The 12,413-nt window shown below is 54.9% G+C and overlaps 2 protein-coding genes across 4 annotated transcripts; one reads left to right on the top strand and one right to left on the bottom strand.

Annotated features, from left to right (window-relative positions):
• Positions 1–5,567: 5,567 nt before the first annotated feature.
• Positions 5,568–7,980, top strand: NR2C2AP (nuclear receptor 2C2 associated protein). Its single transcript, XM_024767636.1, has 5 exons — positions 5,568–5,974; positions 6,169–6,259; positions 6,483–6,588; positions 6,661–6,728; positions 6,983–7,980. The coding sequence occupies exons 1-5, from the start codon at positions 5,937–5,939 to the stop codon at positions 7,100–7,102; spliced, it is 423 nt and encodes a 140-aa protein (XP_024623404.1). The 5' UTR covers positions 5,568–5,936; the 3' UTR covers positions 7,103–7,980.
• RFXANK (regulatory factor X associated ankyrin containing protein) lies at positions 7,164–12,323 on the bottom strand. 3 transcript variants are annotated; one of them, XM_024767634.1, is made up of 9 exons: positions 12,096–12,321; positions 11,400–11,593; positions 9,850–9,930; positions 9,644–9,709; positions 9,281–9,381; positions 8,975–9,100; positions 8,508–8,574; positions 8,016–8,096; positions 7,164–7,382 (listed from the first exon to the last, which is right to left on the bottom strand). In XM_024767634.1, the coding sequence occupies exons 2-9, from the start codon at positions 11,584–11,586 to the stop codon at positions 7,312–7,314; spliced, it is 780 nt and encodes a 259-aa protein (XP_024623402.1). In that variant the 5' UTR covers positions 11,587–11,593; positions 12,096–12,321; the 3' UTR covers positions 7,164–7,311. The 3 variants fall into 3 exon arrangements, with proteins under 3 accessions (XP_024623402.1, XP_024623401.1, XP_024623403.1); XM_024767633.1 differs by having other exon boundaries at positions 9,850–9,933; positions 12,096–12,320; XM_024767635.1 differs by lacking the exon at positions 8,016–8,096 and having other exon boundaries at positions 9,850–9,933; positions 12,096–12,323.
• Positions 12,324–12,413: the final 90 nt, after the last annotated feature.

Raw genomic sequence — 12,413 nt, 5'->3', positions numbered from 1 at the left:
CAAAGGACGCTGTGGCTGCGCTCAATCCGCGCCGGGTCCACCCTTGAGCCCTGTGCTCCGCTCGCCCCAGCGCCGCCTCAGCGCTTATAAAGGGGCTGCGGGGCTGCTCTGCGCATGCGCTCCCGTCAGCCCGACGCCTCCAACTGCGCGAGGGAGGGTGTTCCCTCTGCCTAAAACCCCCTCCCTATTCCTACGACCACTCACCCCACCCCGGGGAAGACTGTTCCTGACTTCCTCCCATTCACTTCGCCCCAGGTGCCACGTTAAGGGTCCCCAGACGCCCCGCAGTGGGGCCTGCTCCATCTTACAGATGGGGAAACTGAGACCCCAGGGAGATGAAGTCTCTCCCAAGGTCACGCAGAGGGGAAGGACTGAGCTGGGATTCCAACCCTGGTCTGCCTGACTCGGCAGGTTCACACCGGAAGCAGTTTTGGCTACAGTTACTGTTTTACACCATGTATAGAGAGGAAGCTGAGGCTCAGAGAGGACAGAAAGCTCCCTGGTTCACACAGCTGGTAAGAGACTTGCAGAGTCAGAGCCCAGGTGTGTCACACCCAGAGCTGTTTCTGCCCGCGCCACCTAGAACTATCATTCATTAATTCATTCATTCCCTTATCTGGTCAACTTCTATGGAGCACCTGCTGTGGACCGGGTACTGTTGTTACAGAAATACTTTTGCTTTGAGCAGGCAGCATGTGCGTGTCTTTGCAGGGAGACCCCTGATCTTAAAAGGTCTACAATAGAATATTATTCAGCCATTAAAAGGAATGAAGTACTAATATATGTTACAACATAGATGAATTTTGAAAACGTTATGCTGAATGAAAGAAGCCAGACTCAAAAAGTCACAGTATGGGTCCATTTATATGAAGTGTTCAGAACAGACAAATACAGAGGCAGAGAGTAAATTAGTGATTACCAGGGGCTTGGGGGAGGGGGAACAGGGAGTGATTGCAAATGGGTACAGGGTTTCCTTTTAGGGTGATGGAAATGTTCTAGAACTAGACAGTGGTGATGGCTGCACGATAATGTGAGTATAGTTAATGCCACTAATCGCACACTTTCAAATGGTAGATTTTATGTTCCGTGTATTTTACCACAATGAAAAATGGAAATGAAGGAGAACAGATACTTAAAAAAATCAGCCCTCTACCCAGCTGGCCTTCCTTCCCAGGGTCTTAGTTTCTCAGCACTGAGAATGGGCTGTGGTAGTTGGAGGGTCTGTTCACTCCACCGGTGTCCTGCATCTGTGTGTATGTGTGTGTGTGCATCTCTGAGGGTGGGTTTCAGTCTGGTGGGGGGACAAACAAACAGGGAACTAGATGATTTCAGCAAGATTACCAAAAAAGGGGTGAGAATGAGTGAAGGACGAAGACCCCAGGGGAGCAAGTTTGCCCTGGAAGGTCTGTAAGTGTCAGACTGCTGTTCCGGGGGTGGGCTAGTGGTGGCCCTAGGGGTCAAAGTGACACAGTGGGGAACTATGCTCACTGTCCAACTTCTCATCACAGAGGAGGGATGGAGGTCGGGGATCACACTGATATAAGTGTCTGCAGGTGACAGGCGGTGGAGACAGGGATCTGGGTGACATGTGTGGGAGCTGCAGCTTGGCCTCACAAGTCCACAGTTCAAAACCCCTCTCTGGGGAGTTCCCTGGGGGTCTAGTGATTAGGATTCGGCACTTTCACTGCTGTGGCCAGGATTCAATCCCTGGTTGGGGAACTGAGATCCTGCAAGCCGTGCGGCATGGCAAAAACAAACAAACAAAAAACCCCAAAAAACCAAAACCCTCTCTGCAACTCCTAACAGTGGTGTAACTCTGGACCAGCCATTTCGTCTTTCTGTGCCTCAGTTTCCCTGTCGAAAACAGGGACAATTAAGAGTAACCACCTTACAGGGTTGCTGGGAGAATGAAATGGGAAGTAAACACACAAGCTGGGGGCTGCTACTGTACTGCTGCCCATTTTCCAGATGGGAAAACTGAGGCTCGGGGAGGTAGGACATGCACTTGAGGTTGCAGAGTATGGGTAGGGGCCAAGTGGGAGTCCAGGTCTGTGGCTTCAGAACCAAGTTGATCCCCATCCTGACTCCCCCCACCCTTTCACTCCCCCACCCCCTGGCTCCCCTGGCTGAGCTTAGAGGGGCTGGCCTGGAGCCCAGGAGCAGGCTGTTGCTGGGGGCTTGAATGAGGCAACCTTGCCTGGGAATCTGCTGGGCTCAAAGAGCTATTTATAGGCCGGCACTGGGAATGGGCCAACCACCCCCCTCCTCCAGCCTTGAGTGCTCTCTCTGTCTCCTCTACACTGGGGCCTGGGCCAGGGACTGCTGCGAGTGCGGGGAGGGAGCAGGGGAGGGGGCTTGTGAGCCAGAACCGGAGCAAGGAGGCAAGACCCTCCAGGACATCTGGGCATCAGGGGTGGACAGTGTCCCCCGAAGTGCTTTTCACACACCCAAGGTGACGTACTGACAGGGCACATGCAACCATATTCACTCCTGTCACATACAATGTTACCAATAACTACTGATACAAAGCCATATGCCAGAGACACAGTGACAGCACCGGCAGCTCATATACAACCGTACCCAGCCAGGCCACATATAAGTCACACTGGCCATACATAAGTCATGTCTGCTGCACAACCAAACTCACAGCTGTGAGCCCAGCTGCACCTAGTCCCTTCACACTCAAACACACCCATTGCTGTGCACACCCATGGGAACTTAGCCTTCCTGGCAGCCACAAACAGCCCACATTTGCCCCATGTTGTTTACACCCTACTATGTTTACAGCCGTGGCATTACCTACAGACAGCCAGCACCCAACCATGATCACTCGACACCAAGTTACCAACAGGGAGACAGTCCCCCCGGGGCCATGCTCACAGCACAGCCACAGCCACTCATACTCAATGCTCAGCACGGCCAGTCGGCCAGTCGTGGCCCTAGGTGTTCTCACGTAAACTCAGCTCAATCCCTTCATGCTTGGCCGACCTCTCTCATGCCTATTGTCATCTCCACTTCCCCAGGCTTCCAGGCTCCCAGGCTTGCCCCCTGCCAGGACCAACAAGTCCAGTTGGAAACAAGTGAGCATCCGTTTACTCTGAGCTGGGCCCTGTGGTACTCATGCAGGCCTCGGTGGGTAAATCAGACCCGGACCTGCTCCATAGAGGGGCTGCAAGCCCAGGGGACTCCATCACCCCCACCCCACAGACCCTCCAGGCTGGAGTCTTGGGGCAACCATTACACTTATTCCCCAGGGGGAACTGAGGCCTGAAGCAATCTGAGGGCTTTTGCCTGCCCTATTCCGGGATGACAAACTCATGGGAAGTGGGACCTGTTTTCTTGCTATGAGTGTGGCTGCCTCCCCAGAGAGACTCCCTGCTGACCCATACTTGCTGTGTGACTTCAGCAAATCCCTGACCCTCTCTGAGCGTCCAAGTCCTCTCCTGAAAAATGCAGAGCTCAGCTCAGTGGAGAGAGTGAGCTCTGGAGAGAGCTCCAGAGTCAGACTGGGGTTTGTATCCCGGTTCCCCTCGGTGACCTTAGCCAAATGACTTCTTTGCTTCAGTTTCCCTCAGCCAACCAGAGTTACAGCTCCTGGCTCTTCTAGACCTCCCTCTGCCCCATCCCCTGGGGTGAGGGAGGAGGGAGTGCCTAGTCTCTTCTCACTAAGGCAAATGAATGGACCACTTTTGGCTGCCCTGCTGGGAGCTTAGAGTTGCTAATTCCCTGGAGAAACAGGAGGCTCTTTCATGACCAGGCACCGGTGGGGTGAGGAGGCGGGAAGGGGGTACAAGCTGGCTTTATCCCAGTGGGCAAGGTGGCTCCATGCCAAGACCAGGAGTGGCAAGGGGGGCCCTGGGGCCATGCATATCCTCCCTGGGGAAGCTTGGCAGCCAAGTGGCTGAGTGGCCGTATCCTCAGCTGTAAAATGGGAGTGACAGAGACCAGAACAGCAGATTTAATGATCCTGTGGATGGAGACAAATGTGGCTTCAAGTTAAACACAGGGTAGGCTCTCAACAAATGTCAGCCACTGTTGTTATGTGTCAGCCTGAAGAGCCCACTGAATTCTCCAGCAGTCCTATAGATTTCCCTCCATTTCACAGATGAGGAAACTGAGGCTCAGAGAGGTCAACATATTTGTCCAAGATCACACAGCCAATGAGTGAGTGGCCCAACCAGAATTAGAACAGGATCTGGGCCCTCCAGGGTCCATGCTCTTCCTAAATTCCTCTAGGGGTAGGGAGGTGTTTTTTGACACCCCAGCCCCGGCTCTGAGACCAGTAGAGCCAGGTCTGGATGGCACCAGGCCATGACTGAATGCAGGAAGTCCTGGCAGGCAGGGGCTGATGGGGCGGCCCTTCCGCTGGTGTCCCAGTTTCCCAGCCAGCCTCCACTCCTTGTGTGGACTTGGGCAGACACTAGTAGGATGCCAGGAGAACCATTCCCCTAGCCCTTGAAGAAAGGGACTGGATCCCAGACCATTCAGTTAAAGCCAGGAACTGCAGCCTCCTGCCAGTGGCTGCTCTGTCTCAGAACCCTCCATTCATGCAGATTGGATGGGTGTGCTGCCCTTTCTCAAACACCTTCCGTGACTGCTTTAGGCCCAGCAGGATCTGGTTCCACATATTTTATTCAAATTCATGGTCTTTCATCCAACTAGGCCTTTGCTTATGCTGTTCACCCTGTCTGCCCCCCCGCCCCCCAATTTTTCTCACCCTAGTGAATTCCTGCCCACCCATTAAAGTGCAGGACAATATCCCCTCTCCCAGGAAGCCCTCCCTCCAGGTAGACCCCTGCTTCCCCAGCCCTATCTCTCCCCCTGGCTCAGCCCTGGCCCCATGGGTCTCTGAGTGTATGTGTCTAGTTCTGTCTTCCCCAGATTGGGAGATCTTCAGATATGGGGCTGGAACTGAGGCCTCTCACAGTCCTCAGAATCACTCAGCACAGGGTTGGGCAGTGGGGAGTGGCAGTTGTTTAGTGAATCAGAGAACCAAACTTTTAGCCGTGTATCTGAGGTTTTGTATAATCCGGTTTGGCAAACTCCTCTTCATTCTTCAAAACCCACCTCACATTACCCCTCCTCCAAGAAGCCTGTCCCAGGTAGCATTTACTAAGAAGACAGATTTGGAAACCGGGCCTCCTGTTTCCCAGTGGGGACACGCGAGGCTGATAAAGACTTCCAGTACAGTACTCGCACCATCGTAGCCTCTTCCTCAACTCTTCCTTTGGCCTCTGGGAGGCAGTGAAATGCAGGGGTTCCCAGGCGGCAACTGCAATCAGAGAATGAATTCGGCCGAGTTCATTCTGCCGGTAGGATGACATCATTATAAGAAGGCTCTCGGACACCAAAACTAGGGCTCTATACCCGCGGGCACCAAAGGACAGCTCCCCGCACACAGTGGACATACAATTGCTTTAGATGCCGGCCTTTTTCCTCCAGCTCCGAGGGATAGGCAATCACTGGACGAGGACCTTTTAAGAGGCGGGCGCTGAGGGGGCGGGGCTCAAACTAAACCGCGCCCCGGGAGCGGGGGCTGGGCGAGCCTGAGGCACTCTGCGCCTGCGCGGTGTTCACGCGGTTCCGGGTACTGATGTTGGTTTCCCAAGCTGTTTGCAGAGAAACTGAGGCCCGAGAGGGAGCGCCTGCTCCCGAAACCCACAGGAAACCCGTTTCCCTTCCTTGGACCCACTGTGAAAGTCTTGGCCTCGGGTCATCGGCAGTGTCCCCGAAACTCCAAATTTTTCTGGCAAGGGGGTGGTCAAGGCGACATTTAGGACTGGAGTGACGGGGCAGTGACTGTTCTTGTGCCGTGCTACAGGTGAGGACGTGAAGACTCTGAGACTCTGAGCGTGAACAAGGTCGCGCTTTGGCGGCCGGGATTTGAACCCGGACTGAGCCCAGCTCTTAGTCCTGCGAGGCCTTGTGGAACCGAGATGACCCACTCTTTGGTTTGTCCAGAGACAGTGAGCAGGTGAGAGCCCCGGGCGGGGGTGGGGTGTGAATGGCGGCGGGCAGTAGCGGATGGGGCCGTTGCCCTGGGATAGTCCCTCCCTAGTGGACAGAAATGGGGGAACCGGTGGCGAGGGAGGGGTGGGCCCAGTAGTGGGCGGGCCCTCGCCGCAGGGCTCAGCACCTCTCCACACGCCAGATTCTGGTTGCCTCTAGGGTGAGTTCGGTGCTGAATCGTAACACTCGGCAGTTTGGAAAGAAGCACCTGTTCGACCAGGACGAGGAGACCTGCTGGAACTCGGACCAGGTGAGGCACCCTCTCCCTGGATCCTCCACCCCTAGTGTGAATCAGAATCAGGGGTCTGGGGCACCCTGAGAATTTGGGTGCACCCCAGCTGGGCAGTTAGGTTGGCTAGGGAGGGAACCTGTGTTCACTGTGCTCCCCACCCACCATGGACTCTGTGACTGAGAGAGGCACAGCTGGGCTCTGAGTCTGGAGTGACCATGGATCTCTATTTCTCTGCTTCCAGGGCCCCTCCCAGTGGGTAATACTGGAGTTTCCCCAGCGCATCTGTGTCTCCCAGCTGCAAATCCAGTTCCAGGGGGGCTTTTCCAGTCGCCAGGGCCGCCTCGAAGGTACTGGAAGGCCCTGGAAGATGGGGGATTAGAGGGGGTATGCTGGCCTCACTGCTCCTTTCTCTGCTGCAGGTTCTCAGGGGAGTGAGGCTCTTAGCAAGATTGTGGACTTTTATCCTGAGGACAACAACTCGCTTCAGATATCCTGCCTCAGCCTCTGGGTGGGGTGGTCTGTGCCTCTGAAAGCTGTGGGCCCTGGCATGTGACCTCGAGCAACTGGCCTCTGGGTCTCCATTGCTTCACCTGTGAAATGGGCTGATGATAATCTGTTCTGTGTTAGAGTTTCAGAGGGGCCCACAGCGTGCTGGGTCACCCAGCACATTTGTAGTACCTGAGCTGGGGCTGGTGGGTGGGAAAAGACAAGGCATCTGTTTCCCTTGACTGCCCTGCTTACACTTTCCCTGTGCCATCTGCTGAGGTGGACCGGCTGAAAGTGACATTTGAGGACGCCACTGATTTCTTCGGCCGAGTGGTCATCTACCACCTGCGGGTGCTAGGGGAGAAGAAGGTGTGAGGCCACTGGGTGGCTGCCTCCTCCAGGACGTTCTCCGGGAAGCACAGTGAAGTCCTTCAAGTTCTGCACAGAAGGTTTATTGGTTCCTCTTGGAAAGGGCCCCCTCCCACCGTCTGTCCAGGAGCTGCCTTTGAAGCCAGTTCTGGGTTCCCCCAGCTCTGGGTCGACCATTTTGTTCCCTGAGTGTCTGAGTCCCTGGCAGACGGCGTTCACTCAGGGGTGGCGGGCACCAGGTTGCTCTGGAAGAGTTTAAGGATGTGGTTCTCAATCACCTGTTGCACTGGAAACAGAACAGGGAAAAGGTGGGCCATGAACTTAACAGCGGCTGCAGAGGCACAGGCCAACCTGTACCTTCCCCTCAGGGTAAGAACAGGGGCCTCAGCCCTGGGACCTGGATGGAGGACCCATTTCATACACAGGGAAATCCAAGCCCTTGCCAGAGCACAGCTGGGAAGACAGAAGCCCCCCTCATAGAAGCCTCTATTTCCCCTGAGTTTGTAAAGATGCATTTTTGGAGGCTTTTCAGAATTATAAAAATATTCCTTACCAAACAAAATTGTCAAATTGGAACTTTTATGAAAAGATGAGAGGGACTGTGAGGAATTACTTGTCTCAAATGGAATAAAACTCCTTCAAGGAAGGAGTGGGATATTTCCCACACACCCCCACATGACCCCAGGGGCTCAGTTCTGTTAGGATCCCCCCATTTTCTGAAGTGGGGAGTCAAACTGGGGTCTGCCTACAGCCCCTACTCACACCCACCTCTCGCCGTGGAGGGGGCTAGGCTCCATGGCCATGTGAACTGTGGCCCTCCTGGTATCCTCACCCTGCCAGGGCCTCCTTTGGGCCTCTCAGTGCCTACATGTCCCCCCATTATGACCCCTGTCACTAGCCCCATGTGCCTCGGGCTGACCTTTCCTATATCCCAGGGCCACGGCGAGGTCCATTGGGGTGTAGCCAGAGTCTGCCTCAGTGGTGAGATCAGCTCCTCGGGCTGCAAAGCAGAGCAGACACTGCAGAGAGGGCTGGGCCTGGGGACCGGGAGCCCGGGTCGGGCACGGGGACTCGGGAGGTCCAGTGACTACCCACTGTGCAGCCACAGGTCTGCTGGTTGCTGTGTGGTCTTGGACAAGAGCCTGACCTCTCTGATGAATGTGGCCAATAGAATCTCCACCTCCAGGGTCTCTGAGGCACGCAGGGTGTGGGTTCTCAACCCAGTCGGCCAGATCCCTGTGCTATTCCTGCTACCTCCTGTACCCACATCAATCCTCTGGGCAAAGCAGGCAGCAGCCACCCATCCCAAGAGCTGTTCAAGCAGAGCTCAGACCCTTCCCAGGCCCTCAGGATTCCTGCAGAGCCACGTGGGGCTCTAGGGCCCCTCAGGCTAGCCTCTACTCCTACTCACCCAGCAAGGCCTCCACGCACTTCACATGGTTCCCACGCACGGCATACAGAAGTGGTGTCCCTCCATTCTGTCAGGGACAGGGGTAGGGGGCAAGCAACACTATCTTTTCCAGATTCTCACGACACCCCACACCCACCAATTTAATATGGTTCCTCCTTCTGCTTGTCACTAGGCCCATCTAGTTTCTCCTTTGGGCCTCAGCTTAGATGCCCCTTCTTCCAGGAAGCCCATCCTGACTTCCCTTGGCTCTACAGGCAGCCTCTGGGCTCTTGCAGCTAGCTGTCTGTGTATCTGCCAACATAGTGTTATTCACTATACCTGAGCTGTTTATGTGTCGGCTATCCCCACCCCCCAAAAAAAAACTGGGAGCTCTGTGAGGCTTGGGGATGGGTCTGTCTTGCGTTCTTAGCGCCCAGAGCCAGCCTGGTACCCTGTGAGGTGCCCAGGGCCAGTGGGTGGCACCTTACCCAGTCATAGATGTTGATGTCCACGTCGCGCTCCAGCAGCAGCCCTACAATGTCTGTGTAGCCACCTGTGCTGGCCAGTGACAGGGCGCTCTCCCGCTCTTTGGCCAGGATGTGGGGGTCGGCACCCTGGGGGGAACAGAGGGGGACAGTGACAGAATGGGGGGCAAAAGGAGGAGTGGGTGCATCCCCTGCAATCTTGGGGTCTCCGTGTTAGCTCCATCTTACAGACACAGCACCAGCAGACTCAGCTGAGACCCTGGCCCGCCCTCGAGTCCCCAGGAAGCCCCCAGCCGGGCTGGGACGCACCCATTCAAGCAAGAAGCGGACGGTCTCGATCTCTCCAAAGGCGGAGGCCCAGATGAGGGGGGTGAAGCCTCGCTCGTCCGGCTTGTTGATGAGGTTGTCTCCTGGCAGGAGGGGGGTGGTACCACTGGGATGCACCCCTGCCCACTCTCCCCAATGCTGCAGAATTGGGGGCAGGGCAGGCAGCTGGGGTCAGATGTGGGGCAGGGCAGCATACATGTGGATGCACACACAGACATGCTCAGACACACGTACAGACATAGGTACACATGGGGAGACTCAGGTCATGTCAGCAGCCACATGCACCCACTAGCATGTGAGGTCACACAGGCACGGACACACCGGCACACGAGCGTGGGCACACACCTTTCCTCAGATGCTCCTTCAGTTGGCTCAGCTCCCCCTGGGCCGCGAGCTGGTGGATGGACAGGGCTGGGGGGCAGAGAGAGGTAGAGTCCTCACCTGTCCCATCTGAGCTCCATGTCCCAGTTTATTCCTTGTCCAAAGTTGCTCCTCTTAGCCCCTGCCAGCCCGCTACTTCTCTCCCCCGTGGGGACCAGGGTCCCACTCACAGTCCAAGGTGGCCGGCAGGGCTGATACCTCATTCCCCCGCTGCCGGTTGGTGAGGGTCGTGGAGTGCTTTAGGGAGCTGCCTGCTGGGAGAGAGAGAAAGGGCCTCAGTTTCCCCTCATTCTCCAGTATGTCTTGGGCTTCAGACCAGACCCTGGGGGCTTGGAACTACCAGAGACAGTGCGTGGCTCCACTGTTCACTCACTCCGTCCTCCCAGATACCCAGGGTGTGGATTTCTCCTCCGCCCCTGGCAAGATTCCGCACAAAAGAGACAGTCCCTGCCCTCAAGGGGCCCATGGACAAGTTGGGGAGTCAGAAAGAAATGGAGAAATAGAATGAGAGCTTAAGTTAAAATACGTGTTCACGGGCTTCCCTGGTGGCGCAGTGGTTGGGAGTCCGCCTGCCGATGCAGGGGACACGGGTTCGTGCCCTGGTCTGGGAGGATCCCACATGCCGCGGAGCGGCTGGGCCCGTGAGCCATGGCCGCTGAGCCTGCGCGTCCGGAGCCTGTGCTCCGCAGCGGGAGAGGCCACAACAGTGAGAGGCCCATGTACCGCAAAAAAAAAAAAAAAAAAAAAAAAAATACGTGTTCAGGAGAAATGAAAAGCAGGTGGAAGGGGGTGGAAAGAAGGGAGGGCAGAGGGTGAGTCCCTTTTAAAGAAAATGGTCAGGGAGGGTCACTCCAAGGAGGTAACACCAGCCTAGAGCTTGGCCAGTTGAAGAAACCTGGGGAGAGGTGCGGGAAGAGCATTTCACACAGGGAATGGTAGGGACAAAGGCCCCAGGGCAACTGAGTTAGACATGTTCAAGGATTCCAGTCAAAAGAAACCCTTGGGTCCTTGATAAGTCAAACAGAATTATCATCTGACCCAGCAATTCCACTCCTAGGAATCTACCCCAAAGAGTTGAAATCATGTGTTCAGACAAAAACTTGTACACGCATGTTCACAACAGCACTATTCAGTCACTAAAAGGGGATCAACCCAAATGTCCATCAATGCATAAATGAATAAACTAAATGTGGTCCAGCCATACTGTGGAATGTCATTCAGCTATAAAAGGGATGAAGCACTGACACACCATACAATGTGGATGAACCTTGAAAACATCTTGCTGAGTGAAAGGAGCCAGAACGGGAAGGGCCACATGTTGTATGAACCCGTTTATATGAAATGTCCGGAACAGGCAAATCCATAGAAACAGAAAGCAGATTTTTGCTTCCCAAGGGCTGGAGGAGGGGAATGGGGAGTGACTGCTAATGGGTCTGGGGTTTCCTCTGGGGGTGATGGAAATGTTCTAGGACTACAAAGAGGTGGAAGTTATACACCATTGTGAATGTCCTTACTGCCACTGAATTGTAAGCAATTCTGGTTAAAATGGTAACTTTTATGTTACATGAATTTTACCACAATTTAAAAAAATAATAAGCAACCCCTCACAGGGTGGAGATGGAAGACACATCCAAGGGCACAAAGACAGAAGTCCCATCTTGGGCCTGACATTCCACCGTTCTTGCATCCCAGAAGCAGGAGTCCAGGGTAAGTATCCTACCTTGAGGTGAGGAGGTACCAGAATCTGGTTCAGGATTCCCAGGCTCCGGGGTGCAGGGGAAGAGACTGAGGACCACAGTGTCTGAGCCGTCAGGGGCCTCACCCCTGGGGTCTTCGGGGTCCCCAAATTCTGGGGTAGAAGGCTGCTGGGTCAGGCTGAGATCCTCTGCAGGCTGGGTGGGCTCCATGGGGAAGCTGGTGGAAAGGCCAAACAGGGAGAGATGGCAATAATTATTGACAACTCATTAAATAGGCACTGACTGCATACCTGGCCTCACACAGTGAGGGTGGGTAAACTAAGACTCAGCCAGGAAATTAAAACCAGAGTCTCAGGCCCACTCCTTCCCAACACCAGAGCACATACAATATGCATTGCTTAAAAGCCCTGGCTCTGGGGTCATTCATCTGGGTTTGAATCCCTCCACTTACAGGCTGTGAAAACTTGGGCACATTACTTAATTTCTCTAAACCTCAGTGTCTTCATTAGTAAAATGGGGGAAAGGAGGACTAAAAAAATCATGTCTGTAAATATCTAAGCAGGAGGCCTGATACACGGGCAGATCTTAAACGTCCGCTGTGTTGTTTTTTTTTTTTTTTTTGAGGGGGGGGAATCCCTAGAATGAGTGAGGGCTCAACAAAGATGTGATTGGTTGCATCCCACCCGCCCCTCCCAAGTCAATCCAGGAGGTCCACTCACCTCCAACGAGCCTCCTCTGTCACTCCACGCCGCAAGCCCGGGTCCCCCCAAACTTGGGGGCCCAACTCACAAACTTTTCTCTTCCAATTGATGTAATGGGTAGCAAAATGGAGCCTGGACCCTCTGCGCCCTGGCTTCTTTTGCCGGGACAGAGAGCAACTTGATACGCGACCGCTACCCACACCGCAGAGTGCCTCCACTGCGCCTGCGCGCCCCCGCCCCCCCGAAAGTGCGGAAGGGCTGGAGCTGTATGAGCTGTTTCTGGCCCTTTAAGGCTTGGGGGGCGTGGCTTCCGCTGGGGCAAGAGCTATGGTATTG

This window comes from Neophocaena asiaeorientalis, unplaced genomic scaffold (assembly GCF_003031525.2).
Source record: "Neophocaena asiaeorientalis asiaeorientalis breed wild unplaced genomic scaffold, Neophocaena_asiaeorientalis_V1.1 scaffold87, whole genome shotgun sequence".
Taxonomy (NCBI): domain Eukaryota; kingdom Metazoa; phylum Chordata; class Mammalia; order Artiodactyla; family Phocoenidae; genus Neophocaena; species Neophocaena asiaeorientalis.
Note: the sequence above shows the minus strand (reverse complement) of the source record. Positions and strands in the feature narration are given on the sequence as shown.

What these genes read in the sequence shown, in the direction of transcription:
- RFXANK (XM_024767633.1), bottom strand. Translation starts at nt 11,586, where the DNA reads ATGGAGCCCACCCAGCCTGCAGAGGATCTCAGCCTGACCCAGCAGCCT. An exon ending in GAAGGAGCATCTGAGGAAAG is followed by an intron (nt 9,382 to 9,643) that starts GTGTGTGCCCAC and finishes CCCTCCTGCCAG; the next exon opens with GAGACAACCTCATCAACAAG. An exon ending in ACATCAACATCTATGACTGG is followed by an intron (nt 8,575 to 8,974) that starts GTAAGGTGCCAC and finishes TGTCCCTGACAG; the next exon opens with AATGGAGGGACACCACTTCT.
- NR2C2AP (XM_024767636.1), top strand. Translation starts at nt 5,937, where the DNA reads ATGACCCACTCTTTGGTTTGTCCAGAGACAGTGAGCAG. An exon ending in CCTGCTGGAACTCGGACCAG is followed by an intron (nt 6,260 to 6,482) that starts GTGAGGCACCCT and finishes CTCTGCTTCCAG; the next exon opens with GGCCCCTCCCAGTGGGTAAT. An exon ending in AGGACAACAACTCGCTTCAG is followed by an intron (nt 6,729 to 6,982) that starts ATATCCTGCCTC and finishes TGCCCTGCTTAC; the next exon opens with ACTTTCCCTGTGCCATCTGC.